This window comes from Leucoraja erinacea, chromosome 24 (assembly GCF_028641065.1).
Source record: "Leucoraja erinacea ecotype New England chromosome 24, Leri_hhj_1, whole genome shotgun sequence".
In the NCBI taxonomy this organism is placed as follows: domain Eukaryota; kingdom Metazoa; phylum Chordata; class Chondrichthyes; order Rajiformes; family Rajidae; genus Leucoraja; species Leucoraja erinaceus.
Genome location: NC_073400.1, coordinates 27361508 through 27380519, shown reverse-complemented (window position 1 = coordinate 27380519; position 19012 = coordinate 27361508). Strand labels below are relative to the sequence as shown.

General features: G+C 48.2%; 1 protein-coding gene across 1 annotated transcript in view; it reads left to right on the top strand.

The window, feature by feature from the left end:
* Positions 1-17791, top strand: part of cntn2 (contactin 2) — a 124784-nt gene extending 106993 nt beyond the window's left edge. Inside the window, exons 16-24 of the mRNA XM_055654883.1 lie at positions 5281-5439; positions 6748-6897; positions 7802-7872; positions 8920-9154; positions 10200-10315; positions 11494-11680; positions 13019-13131; positions 14735-14900; positions 17452-17791. Of these exons, the coding sequence (XP_055510858.1) occupies positions 5281-5439; positions 6748-6897; positions 7802-7872; positions 8920-9154; positions 10200-10315; positions 11494-11680; positions 13019-13131; positions 14735-14900; positions 17452-17552 (1298 nt within the window). The 3' untranslated portion in view covers positions 17553-17791. The remainder of the gene's footprint in view (positions 1-5280; positions 5440-6747; positions 6898-7801; positions 7873-8919; positions 9155-10199; positions 10316-11493; positions 11681-13018; positions 13132-14734; positions 14901-17451) is intronic.
* Positions 17792-19012: the final 1221 nt, after the last annotated feature.

Genomic DNA, 19012 nt, shown 5'->3' with positions numbered 1-19012 from the left:
CAGCCCCCTCCTCACCTGGCAAACCAGGTGGGGGAGACGGTTCAGTCGCCGACTATCCAACCATGGAGCAGGTAGCACGGGACTCCCCCCGACCTGCCCATGGTCCATGTTAACGTGCGGGGATCGCTGGTTGGCATGGACTCTGTGGACCGAAGGGCCTATTTCCTCGCTGTATCGCGAAAGTAAACTAGAGTTTCACAATTTATTGTGAACGGTTTCTCAAACCTGTTGGCCCTATGGACAGTGTGTGCTGGTTTTAAAATTACAGGCACGCAGAGAATCTTAAATGAAAATCACGGACATTGTACAACCCATGAATTTCAGCTCTGGTTGAAATTAAAAAATGCGGCATTGTGAAATGCAATGTCTAGGCAATCCCCTCCCCGCCCATTTCATCAAAGTCTTTCATGATCTGAAAACTCTTGATCAATCATTTTTCATTCTTCCCTTTTCTAAAGAAGCCCATTCTGTTTGATTTCTCTTGCTGTATAATGGACTTCAATTGCATTGGCTCCTGGGCAAGTGCCTGACTATGGAAGATAATAGTCCCTGACTATGGAAGGATATGATATCTGAAAAAGGGATGATAATTTCCTATCAATGGGAGAGTCCAAAACGAAAGGGTGTAAGCTCAATGTTACAGTTCAATTGTGTAGGAAGGAACTGCAGATGCTGGTTTACACCGAAGATAGACACAAAATGCTGGAGCAACTCGGCGGGATCAGGCAACATCTCTGGAGAAAAGGAATAGGTGATGTTTCAGGTCGAAGAATTGTAACGTCCCCCAATTCCTTTTCTCCAGAGATGCTGCCTTGACCCGCTGAAGAGTTCAATTATTCAGTAGCGATTAAGAAACACTTCTGCCCATAAAAGAAAATTTAAATCTGGAACTCTCTCCTCCAAAAACAGCTGACAAAGAGGATTTGTCCAATCTTGTTCGGTAAGGAACTGGGCCGCATGGTGGTGCAGCGGTAGAGTTGCTTCCTTACAGCGCCAGAGACCCGGGTTCAATCCTTAGTATGGGTGCTGTGTGTATGTAGTTTGTACCTTGTCCCTGTGACCACGTGGGTTTTCTCCGGGTGCTCCGGTTTCCTCCCACACTCCAAAGGCGTGCAGGTTTGTTAATTGGCTTCTGTAAAATTGTAATTTGTCCCCAGTAAATAGGATAGTGCTTGTGTATAGGGTGATCGCTGGTCAGTGCGAACTCAGTGGATCCACTCTGTATCTATCTCTAAACTCTAATGTATGAATATTGGGTAAATGGAATTGCGATACAAACCAGTCCTAACGTAGTTAAGTGGACAAACCCTTTCCTAAGTAATCATCGAGTATTTCATTGACAGAGCCAAGTGAAGAAAGGTAATAGAATGGATGAGTAATCAAACTCTTTGAAAGATTTCCAAAGTTATGGAAAAAGTGTTAAAAATCAAGTGTTTAATGCATTTAAGAAGGAACTGCAGATGCTGGAAAATTGAAGGGAGACAAAAGTGCTGGAGAAACTCAGCGGGTGCAGCAGCATCTATGGAGCGAAGGAAATAGGCAACGTTTCGGGCCGAAACCCTTCTTCAGTCTTCATAGATGCTGCCTCACCCAGCATTTCTCCAGTATTATTGTCTACCTTCGATTTTCCAGCATTTGCAGTTCCTTCTTAAACACTATCATATGCACACTAAGGACAATTATTTTTTTCATTGTCGTGCCAAGCTAATTAACCTACAAACATGCACGTCTTTAGAGTGGGAGAGGAAATAGAAATTCTCGGGGAAAACCCACGGAATAAATAAATGTACAACCTCTGTACAGTTAGCTACAGTGGTCAGGATCGGACCCGGGGGGGCTCAGCACATCAACTCCCCCTCCCATTCCAAATCCGACCTTTCTGTCCTGGGCCTCCTCCATGGCCAGATTGAGCACCACCTCATATCTCGCTCGGGCAGTCTGCACCCCAGCAGCATGAACATTGACTTCTCTAATTTCCGGTAGCCCTTGTTGTCTCCTCCACTTCTCAGCTCCCCCTCAGCCCTCTGGCTTCTCCTCTTCCTTTCTCCTTTCTTCTACCTCCCCCCCCCTGTAGTTACGATCGAACCCGGGTCTCTGGCGCTGTGAGGCAGTAAATCTACCGCTGCGCCACCGTGCCGCCCTAAATAATGTTTATTATTGTCCGCCGTCAACCCATTAGGTTTTAAAACAGCTCTAAATTCAAATCACTGGGGACTTTAATTTGATTTGCAATGTTTAATTGATATCCGACTGATGTATATTAATCTCTTCAACCTCCCATGTTAATTGTAAATCTTCTTGATGTAAAGTGTCACAGCGAGATGGCGTACACTCAGATGTAGGTCGATCAATGGCTAGGTTACATCAATGGGGTCTGGGCCTGCGGAATCAACAAACAGCTGGTGTGACAGATGTTTCCATAAGCTCTCGATCCCACCAAGATTCTTTTCTCCAAATAATTAAAGGGCATGGATAGTCCTTTGGGATCGATTTGCATATCAATCATTCCCCACAGCTTTGTTTTCTTGAGGAGACGAGGATAAAACAAGGCGTGATTGTGTTTTTCTTCCCTGGGAATGTCATTTCTCTTACCAACATGCAGGCCTCAACCTTTTAGTAGGCCTTATGTTGTCATGGTTACACCAAAGAATTCAGTTAAATCCTTCCCACCCCTGCACCACCTGCCCAGTGTCATTGCCAGGACATCGGGCCTTTAAGGCGGCATGGTGGTGCAGCGGTAGAGTTGCTGCCTTACAGCACCAGAGACCCAAGTTCGATCCTCACTGTGGGTGCTGTCTGCACGGAGTTTGTACGCTCTCCCCGCGAGCTGTATCGTTTTCTCCGGGTGCTCCGGTTTCCTCCCACACTCCAAAGACGTACAGGTTTGTAGGTTAATTGGCTTGGTAAAATTGTAAATTGTCCCTAGTGTGTGTAGGGCAGTGTTAGTGTGCGGGGATCTCTGGTCGGCACAGGCTCGGTGGGCTGAAGGGCCTGTTTCCTCACTGAATCTCTAAAAGACTAAACTAAAAGACTTTGTACTCTCAAGAACTTTGAAACTTGAAGGACACAAGTTGGCACCAGAAACGTGGCGACTCTTTGCGTACTTCCTCAGTGAAGTCTACAATCCTTGTACTGCAATCATCTGCTTCTCTGCACCACCGTATCATTATTCTTGCTTGTTGCTGGAGATAATCACAGCCATTTTCTTTTGTGCAGTCAATGACTAAAATCATTGAGGGACACAAAGTGCTGGAGTAACTCAGTGGGTCAGGCAGCCACACTGGACAAAAATGACGGGTGACGTTTCGGGTCCAGAGACACTGCCTTCTCCAGAGACACTGCCTGACCCACTGAGTTACTCCAGCATTTTGTGTCTATCTTGGGTATAAACCCGCACCTGCAGTTCTTTGGTTCTAACCAACGTCATGCAGAATCCCAGATGATAATGGATAGGTGCCGTTTTGTGTCAAGACTTCTTCTTCAGTCTTGACCCGAAACATTACCTAACCATGTTCTCCAGGGATATATAAACATTGATTTCCCTGTTGAATTAACCCTTGCTTTCCCTCTCTCTCCGTCCCTCGCCCACCCAGGTTCGACTAGTTTCACTGTCCTCCTGATTAAATACCAGCCGCTAAATATCACCTTCTCCGCAGCTAACAATGAAACATAGAAAACATAGAAACATAGAAAATAGGTGCAGGAGTAGGCCATTCGGCCCTTCGAGCCTGCACCGCCATTCAATATGATCATGGCTGATCATCCAACTCAGTATCCTGTACCTGCCTTCACTCCATACCCCCTGATCCCTTTAGCCACAAGGGCCACATCTAACTCCCTCTTAAATATAGCTGATATTTAAATATGAACCATTCTACATTTCCTTACCATCATCTGCTTTGATCTGTTGTTTTTCACACCTTACCCTTCCATATCTCTAGACTCCTTCTCCCCTGCCACAGAGGGCTGTGGAGACCAAGTCAGTGGATATGTTTAAGGCAAATTCTTGATTAGAACGGGTGTGAAGGGTTATGGGGAGAAGGCAGGAAAATGGGATTAGGAGGCAGAGGTCAGCCATGATTGGATGGCGGAGTAGACTCGATGGGCCGAATGGCTTAATTCTGCTCATGTTAACTTGTGAACTTGTTGAATTATACCTGTGCTGGCTCTTCAAAAGGGCTATCTAAATAGTCCATTGCTCACAAACTCTTTCACTACAAACCAACAATTTTCCCATTTCTATTAACTAATTTATTTTTAAATGTTAATTCTGAATCCACTCTAACTACCCTTTCAGGCACGGATTCCACTTTCATTCAGGTTAGGTATGGAAAAATTGAAATTTGCTCTCTATAAACATCAGACAATGTTTTGCCACATTTCTAATTTTTTTTTTAAACTCTTGGTACACTAGGTCTACACTAGTTCTAAATTATCTCGCTTTCTCACCCGCTTCCCACACGCTAGGGGTAATTTTTTACAGAGAAAATTCACCTGCAAACCTGTAAACCAAAGCACCCGGAGAAAACCCATGGAGGTCACGGGGAGAACATCCAAACTCCGTACAGACAGATCCTGGCGCTGTCCCACTTGGGCGACCTAATCCGCGAGTTCTGGCGAGTTTGCCCCCCAACTCAAACTCACTGCATGGTTGACACGAGGTCGTAGGAGGTCTTCGTAACTATCCTTCATGCTCGAGAGTAGTCCCCACGTACTCGAGGCCTCAGCTAGGTCGCGGTGTATTTTTCCACATGCTGAAAAATGCCCGTGAGTAAAAAAAGGTCGCCATGGAAAAAATCGATACTTTTTTTACTCGCAGGATTAGTCGTAGTAGGTCGGCATGTTAGTCGTAGGTAATCGAGGGTAGTCGAAGGTAGTCGTAGATAGTCTTCATCATAGTCGAAGGGAGGTCGAAGGAGGTCTTCAACATGTAATTTTTTCAAAATCTCCTAAACGCTTCCAAACTCGCCAATTAGGGTGCCCAAGTGGGACAGCCCCTTAAGGCAACAACCCTACTGCTGCACCACTGTGCCACCCATGTGGACCAGAACTAGTTAACATGAACACTCTTGGTCATCTTAGAGTGAGCTAACATGAAGAATGTGGATTGTAACATAGTTGTATACTAGTTTATTTAGTATATTTGTTTTTTGTCTTGTATTATGGTGGTGGGTTCTGTTTTGTTTTATTACATTATAAAGATTATTTTTAACAATTGAATACATTTTTTTGATAATTAAAAAAAACAAAATCATGAATAATGTTGTTTTTATCTCCCAGGTCCACCAGGCCCACCGGGAGGTGTTGTGGCGAAGGAAATCAATGACACCTCGGTGCTCCTGAGCTGGAGTAGAGGCTATGACAATCACAGCCCTATCGGCAGGTACATAATCCAAGCCTGGACACCGCTATCTAATGAGTGGAAGAGTGTCAGGACAGGTATTGTCAACACCAGAGCTTTAACTTGTTCTTTACATACCTTTCATTCCTTTGTAGGAAGGAACTGCAGCTGCTGGATTAAATCAAAAGTACACACAAAATGCTGGAGTAACTCAGCGGGACAGGCAGCGTCTCTAGAGAGAAGGAATGGGTGACATTTCGGGTCAAGACCGGTCCCGACCCGAAACGTCACCCATTCCTTCCCTCCAGAGATGCTGCCTGGCCCGCTGAGTTACTCCAGGATATTGTGTCTACCTTTTTCTTTTATTCTTTGTACCTTTTCAAACCTCTAGTTTCCCTCTCCACTGACTCTCAGTCCGAAGAAGGGTATCGACCCGAAACGTCACCTATTCCTTTTCACCAGGGGTGGCACGGTGGCGTAGCGGTAGAGCTGCTGCCTTGTAGCGCTTACTGTGCCAGAGACCCGGGTTCGATCATTACCACGGGTGCTGTCTGTACGGAGTTTGTACTTTCTCCCCGTGACCGCGTGGGTTTTCTCCGAAATCTTCGGTCTCCTCCCACACTCCAAAATTGTATCGTTTTGTAGGTGAATTGGCTTGATATAAATGTGAAGTGCCCCTTGTGTGTGTAGGATAGTGTTAATGTGCGGGGGTCGCTGGTCGGCGCGGACACGATGGGCCGAAGGGCCTGTTTCCGCGCTGTATCTCTAAGCTAAACGAAAGATGCTGCCTGAACAGCAGAGTTTCTCCAGCTTTTGTCTATCTTCGGTGTAAATCAGCAGCTGCAGCACCTTCCTGCACACTCTGTGCCTTCTCCCTGGTTAACTCACCCCTTCCCATCCAAACCACCCCCTCCCCTGCAACCGCAGAAGATGCAACACCTGTCACTATACCTCTTCTCTCGCCCCTGTCCCGGGATCCCGTCAGTCCTTTCAGGTTAGGCAGAGGTTCACTTGCACCTCCTCCGACCTCATCTACTGTATCCATTGTTCAAGATGTGGACTCTTATACACCGGCGAGAGGAACGCAGACTGGACGATCGTTTCGTGCGACACCTTCGCTCAGCCCACGTGATCTTCCGGTTGCTAGACATTTTAATTCTCCTTCCCATTCCTCCACAGACCTTTTCTGTCCGGGATCTCCTCCATCACCAATTGGAGGAACAGCATCTCATATTTCACTTGGGCAGCTTACAGCCCAGTGGTACGAATATTGATTTCTCTCACTTCAGGTTTCAATAAGATATCCTCTCATCCTTCCATAATCGGGCCCTGAACTGCCCTGTCTCTCTCTCTCTCCCACGAAAATGTGAAGTCAATTATCTAACACTGCGGTTCTATCTGTTCAGATCCGCAGCATATTGAAGGCAACCTCGAGTCAGCCTGGGTGATAAACCTTATCCCGTGGATGGACTATGAATTCCGAATCATCGCCAACAATATCTTGGGCACAGGAGATCCCAGCCTACCCTCTCAGACCATCCGCACCAGAGAAGCAGGTAAGTGTCAAATGGACTCCTCATTCTTTAATTAAGACAATGTTTAGTTTCAGTTTAGTTTAGAGATACAGCGCGGAAACAGGCCCTTCGGCCCACCGGGTCCGTGCCGACCAGCGATCCCCGCACATTAACACTATCCTACACACACACACGAGGGACAATTTTTTACATTCACCGAGCCAATTAACCTAAAACCCTGTACGTCTTTGGAGTGTGGGAGGAAGCCAAAGACCTCGGAGAAAACCCACGCAGATCCGTACAGACAGCGCCCGTAGTCGGGATCGAACCATGGTCTCCGGCGCTGCATAGGCTGTAAGTCAAGTCCAGTTAAGTCAATTTTATTTCTACATCACATTTAAAAACAACTCTCGTTGACCAAAGTGCTTTACATCAGTGCAGGCACTAACTTGCAACATACATTGGTACATAGATCTAACAATACATGCATAAATACATACATACAGCACTCCCTCAGAGGACCTAGAAATGCTAGGGAGTAGAAATAGGTTTTAAGTCTAGACTTAAAGGAGTCGATGGTGGGGGCAGTTCTGATGAGGAGAGGGATGCTGTTCCACAGTCTAGGTGCTGCAACCGCAAAAGCGCGGTCGCTTCTGAGCTTATACCTGGACCGCGGGATAGTCAGTAGCCCCAAGTCGGCAGCAACTCTACCACTGTGCCACCGTGACCGCCCATAGAGCTATATCAAACTCAATCTTGAAAACGTTCGATGAATTGGCCTCCACTGCCTTCTGTGGCAGAGAATCCCTCAGATCCACAACTCTCTGGGTGAAAAAGTTTTCCCTCATCTCCGCATTTCCTCATCTGCAGCCACGTGCGTCTCCATTCCTCTGCACAGTCGGCGAGCGTTTTCACAAGCGGAGATGTTCTTCTTTGTGTCTCCTAGCTCCCACCGTGGCTCCGTCGAACATTAGTGGAGGAGGTGGGGACCAGCACGAGGTGACAATGCTGTGGGCGGTGAGTGGTCACGGCCGGGATGGTCTCTACGCACGCAGGTCTAGGGGCGCTCATTGAGAGCTGCAGGAGGGATGAAAAACCGGACATTTGAAATGGACGGCAGTCGCGACTCTTATTGAATCAAACAGAAGAACAAAGCTTGCTCCATCTGGTTGTGTGTACAACTTGCACAGTTTGCAAACTACTAGAAGTTTGAAGGTAGACACAAAATGCTGGAGTAACTCAGCGGGTGAGGCAGCATCGATGGAGGGAAGCAATGGGCGACATTTCGGGTCGAAACCCTTCTTCAGACTGAAGAAGAGTCTCGATCCGAAACATCGCCAATTCCTTCTTTCCATAGATGCTGCCTCACCCGCGGAGTTACTCCAGCATTTTGTGTCCACCTTCGATTTTACCAGCATCTGCAGTTCTTTCTTACACATATTAGTGGTGAACCTGTGGAATTCTCTGCCACAGAAGATAGTTGAGGCCAGTTCATTGGCTATATTTAAGAGGGAGTTAGATGTGGCTAAAAGGATCAGGGGGTATGGAGAGAAGGTAGGGATGGGATACTTAGTTGCATGATCAGCCATGATCATATCGTATGGCGGTGCAGGCTCGAAGGGCCGAATGGCCTACTCCTGCACCTATTTTCTTTGTTTCTATGTTTTTAGAGGGTTGATCTGGTTTGGTTTAGTTTAGTTTAGTTTGGTTCGGTGTGGCCAATTAACCTACAAACCTGCACGTCTTTGGGATGTGGGAGGAATCTGGAGGAAATTCCCCGGTTTCAGGGAGAATGTGCGGACGCAGGGAGAACGTGCAAACTCCACATCGACAGCACTCGAGGAGGTCATCATTGAAGCTGGGTTGATCTCTAGTGCTGTGAGGCAGCAGCTCTACCCGCTGTAAATGACGGGCACTTAGTTGAGGCGGGGAGTGGGGTAGTGAGACGTGATGGTGCGGGGGGGATAGAACGGGGTTTCCATGGCTACTGGAGCCATGTGGGAAAGAGCAGCCATGGAAGTGGGATGTGATCATGGAACTGTTTGTTGATGGATTCACTTTAAGGCCATGCCTCGCGAATACCAGAACGGAGAGGGCTTTGGCTACATCATCACCTTTCGGAAGGAGGGGACGAAAGAGTGGCGGCATGCCAAAATCCTGGGCGCTGAATCTGCTCGATACGTCTACCAGAACTATACCATCGCGCCTTACAGTCGATTCGAGGTGAAGGTGAAGGCCTTCAACAACAAGGGCCAGGGTCCATACAGCCAGGTCTCCATCGTCTTCTCAGCAGAAGAAGGCAAGTCCATCGTTGTCACCTCTCCATGGTCACCCCCACTACACAATTGAGCCATATTGTTATCTGTCCGTTGATTAAACTAGATTAAACAACACACAACGAGCCATTCGGCCCATTGTGCCTGTACTTGCTCTTTGAAAGAACTACCCAATTCATTTCACTTACCTGTTCTGACTCCATATCTTGCAATTATTTATTTTTCACACATTTAGAACCACAGGGTGGAAACAGGCCCTTCGGCCTAACTGACCCACACCAGCCAGCATGTCCCATCTACACCAGTCCCACCTGCCTGCGTTTGGCCCGTATCCCTCCAAACCTGTCCAATCCATTTCACCAATTCCTATTTTAAAAGGTGATTATGGACTTTGCTTCCATCACCTCATGGGGGGTACCAGTCGTAGAGTTATATCAGTGTGGAAACAGGCCCTTCGGCCCAACTTGCCAAGGCCGACCAACATGCCCCATCTACACTACTCCCACCTGCCTGCGTTTGGCCCATATCCTTCTAAAAGAACATGAACAATGGTCTCTCGAAGTGCACCAGTGTAAATTGTCCTCGCTGGATTTTATTAGGTTTAGATTATGATTATTTATGAATACTAACCCTTCAACCAATAAGACCTTTGAGTAAAACACTACATTTAAACTATACTTTAGACTTTAGAGATAGAGCGCGGAGACAGACTCTTCGGCACACCGAGTCCACACTGACCAGCGATCACGAGCACAATCCTACCTACTAGGGACAATAGGACAATTTTGTTTACCAAATCCAATTGACCTACAAACCTGTACGTCTTTGGTGTGTGGGGGGGAAACTGGAGCACCCGGAGAAAACCCACGCAGTCACAGTACCCTTGGTCAGGATCGCTCCCAGCTCTCTGGCGATGTAAGCAACTCTACCATCGTGCCTCCCCTAAACCTGATGGCTTAACCCGCCTCCATCTTGTAGCAAATTTGCCAATTCTATTCTTATTAAAGAATTGAACATATAAATCTGATTATGATTTGTTGCTGAACTAGTCTCTTGCTTGCCTCTCAGAGCCAAGAGTTGCCCCATCAGGGGTCAAAGCCAGCAGCCTCTCCTCTTCCGAAATCGAGGTGAGCTGGAATCCAGTGGAAGAGGTCACGATGAACGGGATACTGCTGGGCTACGAGGTAAGCTGTCCTTTTAATCTGTTCCCTTTCTGACGTCACAGACAGTAACGGTGGTCAAGAAGGCCTTTGGCATGTTAGCCTTCATCAGAGCGGGCGCTGAGAATGGAAGTTGGGATGTTACGTTACAGTTGTACATTACATTGGGCATAGCAGTAGATTTGTGACCTCACAGCGCCAGAGGCCCGGATTCGATCCTGACTGTCTGTCCGCACGGAGTTTGTACGGTTCTCCCCCGTGACCGCATGGGTTTTCTCCGGGATCTCCGGTTTCCCCCACACTCCAAAAGACAAACAGGCTTGTAGGTTAATAGGCTTGGTATCTTTGTAAGATTGACCCTGGTCTGTAGGATAATGTTCGTGCGTGGGGATCGCTGGTCGGCAAGGTCTTGGTGGGCCGAAGGGCCTGTTTCCGCGCTGCATCTCTAATCTAAACTAAATGAAAACTAGTCTGAAGAAGGGTTTCGGCAGAGATCACAGGGAGAACGTGCAAACTCCGTACAGATAGCACCCGCAGTCAGGATCAAACTTGGGTCTCCGCTGCTGTAAGACAGTAACTCTACCGCTGTGCCACATGAGGTTGTCCCCCCCTATAGATTAGGACACTGAAAATAATATAGCAGAAATAGGCCATTCGGCCCCACAAGTGTTCCCTTGTTCAATTAGATCATGGGATGATCTGTACCTTAACTCTCACTATCTCACTATAAAGTGAACCCAACGCTGTCCACATGCAATATTGTTAAAGAAGGAACTGCAGATGCTGGAAAATCGAAGGTACACAAAAATGCAGGAGAAACTCAGCGGGTGCAGCAGCATCTATGGAGCGAAGGAAATAGGCAACGTTTCGGGACGAAACGTTGCCCATTTCCTTCGCTCCATAGATGCTGCTGCACCCGCTGAGTTTCTCCAGCACTTTTGTCTACCTAAACAAAAACTAAACTGTCTGAAGAAGGGTCTTGACCCAAAACGTCATCTATTCCTTTTCTCCAGAGATGCTACCTGACCCGCTGAGTCTTGTGTCTATCTTCGATGTAAACTAAACTAAACCCTTCTTGAGACTCATTGGTTAGAATTCGAAATGAGTAGGTGACAGCGTTACCTTGTCATCTCAGTATTTTCTTGTAACACTCTCTGTTTTCTATTTTTCTTCTTGCCGTCCCTTACCTCCCGACTCCAAAGATCAGGTACTGGCGAGGGAAAGACAAGGAGGGGTCGGCCGATCGCTTGCGGACCGCGCGGCTGGAGACCACGGCGCGTGTCAGCGACCTGAAGGCCAGCACCCTGTACCACGTGGAGGTTCGGGCCTACAACAGCGCAGGCAGCGGCCCGTCCAGCCCTTCCACCACCATCATCACCAGGAAAGCCCGTGAGTAAAGTGCTCGCACGGTAGAGATGAACATTGGCGCAGCGGTAGATTCGCTGCCTCACGGCACCACAGACCCCCGGGTTCGATCCTGACCACCGGAGCTGTCTGTACAGCAGTTGTACATTTATTTACCCCGTGGGGTTTCTCCCGAGAACTGCTATTTCCTCTCACACTCTAAACACTCTAAAGGTTTGTAGGTTAATTGGATTGGTATGAAAATGAAAAAAAAAAATTGTCCCTGGTGTGCGTAGGTAGTGTTTAAGAAAGAACTGCAGATGCTGGAAAATCGAAGGTAGACAAAAATGCTGGAGAAACTCAGCGGGTGAGGCAGCATCTATGGAGCGAAGGAAATAGGCAACGTTTCGGGACGAAACGTTGCCTATTTCCTTCGCTCCATAGATGCTGCTGCACCCGCTGAGTTTCTCCAGCATTTTTGTGTACCTGCAATATTGTTAACCCTGGTGGAACTACAGAATTGATTTGCCAATTGCAAACGCAGACTTAGGAAATAGGCAACGTTTCAGGTCGAGACCCTTATACCCCTGTCCTACGGTGCGAGTTCATTCAAGTGCTCTCCCGAGTTTAAAAAAAATGGTAAGCACGGAGCATGAACGTAGCGGGTACGTCGGAGCTCGGGGTCGTCTCTTAGCGGCTCGTAACGCTAACGGCAGGTACCCGGGAAGACTCGCTAACGGCAGGTAAGCTCGGGAAGACTCATGAAGAATTTTCAACACATTGAAAAATATCCACAAGAGGCCCGAGTGCCTACGGGCGGCTATTACCGTAATTCCCCGAGTTCGAATCAGGGGAAACTCGGGAGAACTCTTGCATTAGCTCGTACAGTGGGACAGGCCCTTCAGTGTGCAGGGATCGTTGGTCGGCGCGGACTCGGTGGGCCGAAGGGCCAGTTGCTGTGCAGTCGTGCAAAATCTCTAAACTAAATCAAACTAAACTAAACTCAGCAGGTCAGGCAGCATCTCGGGAATAAAGGATTAGGTGACGTTTCAGGTCGAGACCCTTCATCAGATCGCCTGAACCCTGCGACCACGTGGGTTTTCTCCGGTTGCTCCGGTTTCTTCCCAAGACGCGCAAGTTTGTAGGTTAATTGGTTTCAGTAAAAAAAATGTGAATTGTCCCCCAGTGTGTAGGATAGTGCGAGTGTACGGGGTGCTCACTGGTCAGCGAGGACTCGACGGGCCGAATGGCCTGTTCGCACGCTGTATCTCTGAAGTCTAAGGTCTAACGTTGGGGGGCAAAGTTGGGGAATATAAAGAGAAGCAGGAAAAGATGCACAAACTGCTGGAGGAACTTGTCGTTGACACTTTCTTGCCTTTACAGCTCCAAACCGGCCACCCAGTAAAATCACCTGGAAGGCGCAAGGTTCCTGGGTGCGGATCAAGTGGGACCACGTCAAGGCCTTCGACAATGAGTCCACTGTGGACGGATACAAGGTGAGAGATCGTCCTTGGCATTCTGGCCAGGGTCAATGGCCATTGTGAACCAATGTACAGCAGAGGAGCAGCAGTGGGCCATCTATCCCTAGAAACCTCAAAGCAAAAGTCAAATTTATTCATCACATGCACCCGAAGGTGCAGTGAAATGAATTTGCCAGCAGCGATACACTTAAAAAAAGAACACACAATACACAATAGAATTTAACACAAACATCCACCACAGCATTCTTCATTGTGGTGAATGTTTGTGGCAATAAATTTCAGTCAGTCCTTCTCCTTTGTTCATCCGTGGTCGGGGCCACAAACCCTCCATAGTCGCCGCTACGGAGGGCCCGATATACACGCCCTCTCATCAGGATGATCAAAACTCCGACGTCAGGATGGTCAAATACACTCCACGGCTTGGAGTGCCCCAATCGGCACTTTCCTACCAGAGACCACGGCTGTTATAGGATTTTATAGGCCGCAGGCCGGCGGCCGGAGCTCTTCTCCGGCGATGCCCGGCAAGGGATCTCAGACTCCGGATGGTAAGTCCACGCCACGCCCGCGGCTAGAAGCTCCGCAGACCACAGCCCCGTGATGCCAAAAGTCACCAGGCCAGCGATCGGAGCACTCCTCTCTGGCGACCCCCGGCAAGGGTTCGCCCACTCCGCGATGGAAAAGTCCACGCTGTGCCCGCTGCTGAAGCTCGGGTCCCGACTCCGGGAAAGGCTCCTCCAAGCCAAACTGTTAGCCGCGAGGGAGGAGACATGGAAAAAGTCAAGGAGGCGACTGAAAGCGGTTCCTCCCTTTTCCCCCTCCCCACCACCCCCCGCACATGACAAATAGCAAACACGCTGCTGGCAGGGCAGCCGACTCACACCAGCCCCACGACCAAGAACCTGCTCCGCTATTCAAAATCAGGGCTGATCTCTTAATCCAGCACCATTTTCCTGCACAGACAACCTTCATTCCCTTGGTACGGTTCAACAACAGTTGACACTGCTGCCTCACAGCCCAACAGTCCCAGGTTCTATCACGGTGGCGCAGCGGTATAGTCGCTGCCTCACAGCGCCAGAGACCTGGGTTCGATTCTGACCACCAGTGCTGTCTGTACGGAGTTTGTACATTTTCCCTGTGACTGCGTGGGTTATCTCTGGGTGCTCCGGTCTCCTCCCACATTCCAAAGACGTGCAGGTTTGTAGTTTTAATTGTAAATTGTCCCCAGTGTGTAAGATGGAACTAGCGTTCCAGGGTGGTTGCTGGTCGGCGTGGAGTCAGCTGGCCAAAGGGCCTGCCTCCACGGCATGTCTCTGACTGAACTAAAACTAAACTAAATTAAAGTAAGTGCAGGAAGGAACTGCAGGTGCTGGTTTGCACCGAAGATAGACACAAAGTTCTGGAGTAACTCAGCGGGTCGGGGCAGCATCTCTGGAGGAAAAGCATGGGTGACGTTTCGGGTCGGGACCCTTCCTCAGTCTGAAAGTAGAGGGGGGAGGGGGAGGGAACTGGAGGGGAGCGAAGCTGGGCCGGCAATAGATGACCAAGGAAGGCTGGAGACCGTGGTTGGCCGCTAACTAAAGTGAGAGCTTGTCCCGATAGAAGCCGTGTGTTGTTCCAGGTGTTTTACAAGCCTGAAGATGAGTCGTCCATCAAAGTGACAGAAACCAGCAAGAACTCGGTGCAGCTGCCGTTCTCCGAGGACCTGAGCTACCTGGTGGTGATCCGGGCATCTGGAGAAGGAGGAGACGGAGCAGCAGCTAAAATCAGGATATCCAAAAACTCAGGTGAGTGCGAGGCGACGAGATTCAAGCACGGGTTTCTGTGCCTGAAGCGCGTTCCAAGTACCGACCAACCCTCCGTGTGAAAAAAAAACTGCCCCGCGCTCCGCCTTTAAACTTGAACCCCCTCTCCTTGAAGCTTTGGGCTGCACGGTAGAGTCGCTGCCTTACAGCGTTTATATCGGCAGAGAACCGAGTTCAATCCCGACTGCAGGTGCCGTCTGTACGGAATTCCTACGTTTTCCCGAGCCAGTGACAGCGTGGGTTTTCTCCAGGATCTTCGGTTTCCTCCCACACTCCACAGACGTACAGGTTTGTAGGTTAATTGGCTTGGTGTTATTGTTCCCCATATCCCCTGACTCCGGTATTTTTAAGAGCCCTATCCAGCTCTCTCTTGAAAGTATCCAGGTGTTGTCGTTTAGGTGACGATAGGTGACGTTTTGGGTTGGGACTGAAATGTGTCTGAAGAAGGGTCTCGAAGGGTATCTTTCATTCATTTGTTCTATATCTCTCGACATCACCGTCTATATCCCTCGTTTCCCTTTCCCCTGACACCAGTGTGAAGAAGGGTCTCGACCTCAATCTCTTGTACTCGCTAGAATTTTGGAGATTGAGGGGGGATCTTATAGAAACTTACAAAATTCTTAAGGGGTTGGACAGGCTAGATGCAGGAAGATTGTTCCCAATGTTGGGGAAGTCCAGGACAAGGGGTCACAGCTTAAGGATAGAGGGGAAATCCTTTAAGACCGAGATGAGAAAAACATTTTTCACACAGAGTGGTGAATCTCTGGAACTCTCTGCCACAGAAGGTAGTTGAGGCCAGTTCATTGGCTATATTTAAGAGGGAGTTAGATGTGGCTAAAGGGATCAGGGGGTATGGAGAGAAGGCGGGTACGGGATACTGAGTTGAATGATCAGCCATGATCATATTGAATGGCGGTGCAGGCTCGAAGGGCCGAATGGCCTACTCCTGCACCTATTTTCTATGTATCTATGTATCTATGAAACGTCACCCATTCCTTCTCTCCGGAGATGCTGCCTGTCCCGCTGAGTTACTCCAGCAGTTTGTGCCTGTCGTCTGTACTCTTCTGCGTTCTCTGTCTGGTCCAGCTCACCTGCCAAGCTCCTTGTCCCTGTCCCCTGGGCCTAGTTGCAGTGTTTGTTTCTCTGCCTGCATCACGGCAGAGGCTCCTCAGAGAGCAGTCACAGATCCCATTACTCCCACTGGTGACTCTGAGAGGCTCCAGACAGCTCACATTATTATTACCTCATGCCTCGTCGCCTTGAGATCTCATCTGCTTGTGAGCACGGGAGTGCATCCATCTGACCCATTTTATTGTGTATCATCTTAACTGGTGACGTCCCATGTTTATGATGAACGGCATGTTTAAACATGGAACAAGCTATCCTTCACTTGAGTCTGAAGATAACGTTGGCTCCGATTTAAACTCCCTTGAATAGCAGTAAGGTTAAAGTTATCGAGCGATACCGCATGGAAACAGGCCCTTCGGCCCAACTTGTCCATGCTGGCCAACATGTCCCAGCCACACCTGCGTTTGGCCGATGTCCCTTCAAACCTGTCCTATCCATGAACCTGTTTAATTGTTTCTTAGACGTTACGATAGTCCCAGCCTCAACTACCTCCTCTAGCAGCTCGTTCCATTCACCCACCACCTTTTGTGTGATAAATGTTACCCCTCAGATTTGCCCACACCGGCCAACATGTCCCATCGCATCGGCTACACTGGTCCCACCTGCCTGCGCTTGGTCCATATCCCTCCAATCTTGACCCATCTATCCAGCTGTTTCTTAAACATTGGGATAGTCCCAGCCTCAACGACCTCCTCTGGCAGCTCGTTCCATTCATCCACCACCCTTTGTGGGAAAATATTACCCCTCAGATTCCTATTAAATCTTTTCCCCTTCATTATACCTTTGTCCACTGGTCCTCGATTCCCCTACACTGGGCAAGAGACTCTGTGCGTCTACCCGATCTATTCCTCTCATGATTTTATACACCTCCATATGACCACCCCTCATCCTCTGGCGCTCCAGAGCATAGAGTTCCAGCAGGTAAAAATGAGTGGATTAATTTAATCTCTCTTACTCAACTGCTTCTGATTACTTCCCAACATGGAATACGTGCATGGACTCATTCTCCTGCCTTCTCCCCGTAACCTCTCCATAGTGGGAGAATCCAGGACTAGAGTTCATAGTCGCAGAATTAAAGGACTTCTTTTGGGAAGGGGATGAGGAGAAATTTCTTTAGTCAGAGGGTGGTGAATCTGTGGAATTATTTGCCACAAAAGGCTGTGGAGGCCAAGTCAGTGGATATTTTTAACGCTGAGATAGATATATTTTTGATTAGTACGGGTGTCAGAGGTTATGGGGAGAAGGCAGGGGAATGGGGTTAGGAGGGAGAGGTAGATCAGCCATGATTGAACATTGTAGTAGACTTAATGGGCCAAATGGCTGAATTCTACTCCTATTCCTTATGACCTTATAATTATTTTTCCGAACAAGTGTTTCAAAAGACCTCACCGTTCTCTGCCTGCAGGTACCAGCATGATGGTGGACAACTCAGGTGTGCAAGTCCTCCACAACGCCCTCTTCACTGCCATTCTAACGGTTACGGCCATGGCCTGCCTGGAACTCTGACCGCCACCACTCACCTGAGCCGCCGTGCACGCCCATTTTCCACTGAAGGATGAGTCATTCAACACCAAACTGTTTATAGTATTAAAAAAGAAAACGTGACATTTGTCTTACGATTTTAGGTAGAAAATTTCATACATTTGTTGACTGGGGTAAGAAACATCGAAAAAAAATTTGTAAAAAAAAAAAAAATCCGGGAAACGTCAATAAGAATAAGATTTCATAATCCATTTAATTCGGAAGTTGTAACCTAGCAGTTAAATTCGACAATAATATACTAGAGACAAAGCTGTATAGAATGATATTTCTTTTTATATGCTCAAGTGCTGTACATTTGTAGATACAACACCTAATTTGAACGGGAAATTTTGGCTACAGGGTTTCCAAGATCCAAGAAGGTATTGTGACGTAACATTTTCCCCTTGCGAAATATAGTCCATTTGCCCAGTTTTGCGTCTACACTTTTTTTTAAGGTTTTGGTTCTCGGGTCTTGAAGGTTCCTGAAAGTCTCTTCCTATTCATTAGTCCAACCCGAATCTCATCCAAATGACAAATCTCGTCCAAACGGAGACCCTAACTCTCTCCCCCATCACCAACCTCAGGACCTCTGAGACACGAGCTTTGCTCCTCAACCCATTGAGATGCCCCATTGAGAACCTGTTGGTGGTGGTGGTGGTAGTCCTCAGGAGATGAGATGCATGGATGCATCAGGTTGTCATTGGGTTTGGTCTCAGACTGGGTGTTTTTCGTGGGTTAGTCTGCGTTTGCAATTGGCAAATCAGTTCTGTAGTTCCACCAGGGTTAACAATATTGCAGGTACACAAAAATGCTGGAGAACCTCAGCGGGTGCAGCAGCATCTATGGAGCGAAGGAAATAGGCAACGTTTCGTCCCGAAACGTTGCCTATTTCCTTCGCTCCATAGATGCTGCTGCACCCGCTGATTTTCTCCAGCATTTTTGTGTACCTTCGATTTTCCAGCATCTGCAGTTCCTTCTTTAACAATATTGCCTGTGGACAGCGTTAGGTTCACTTTATAGTGAGAGTTAAGGTACAGATCATCCCATGATCTAATTGAACAAGGGAACACTTGTGGGGCCGAATGGCCTCTTTCTGCCATATTATTTTCAGTGTCCTAATCTATAGGGGGGGACAACCTCATGTGGCACAGCGGTAGAGTTACTGTCTTACAGCAGCGGAGACCCAAGTTTGATACTGACTGCGGGTGCTGTCTGTACGGAGTTTGCACGTTCTCCCTGTGATCTCACCCTGGGTTTTCCGGGTGCTGCAGTTACCGCCCACACTCTGAAGACGTACAGGTTTGTAGGTTAATCGACTTTGGTTATAATTGTAAACATTGTCTCGGGTGTGTGTGGGATGGCGCTAACGCACGAAGGGATCGCTGGTCGGCGCTGGACTCGCTGAGCCGAAGGGCCTGTTTCCCCGCTGCATCTCTAGCCTAATC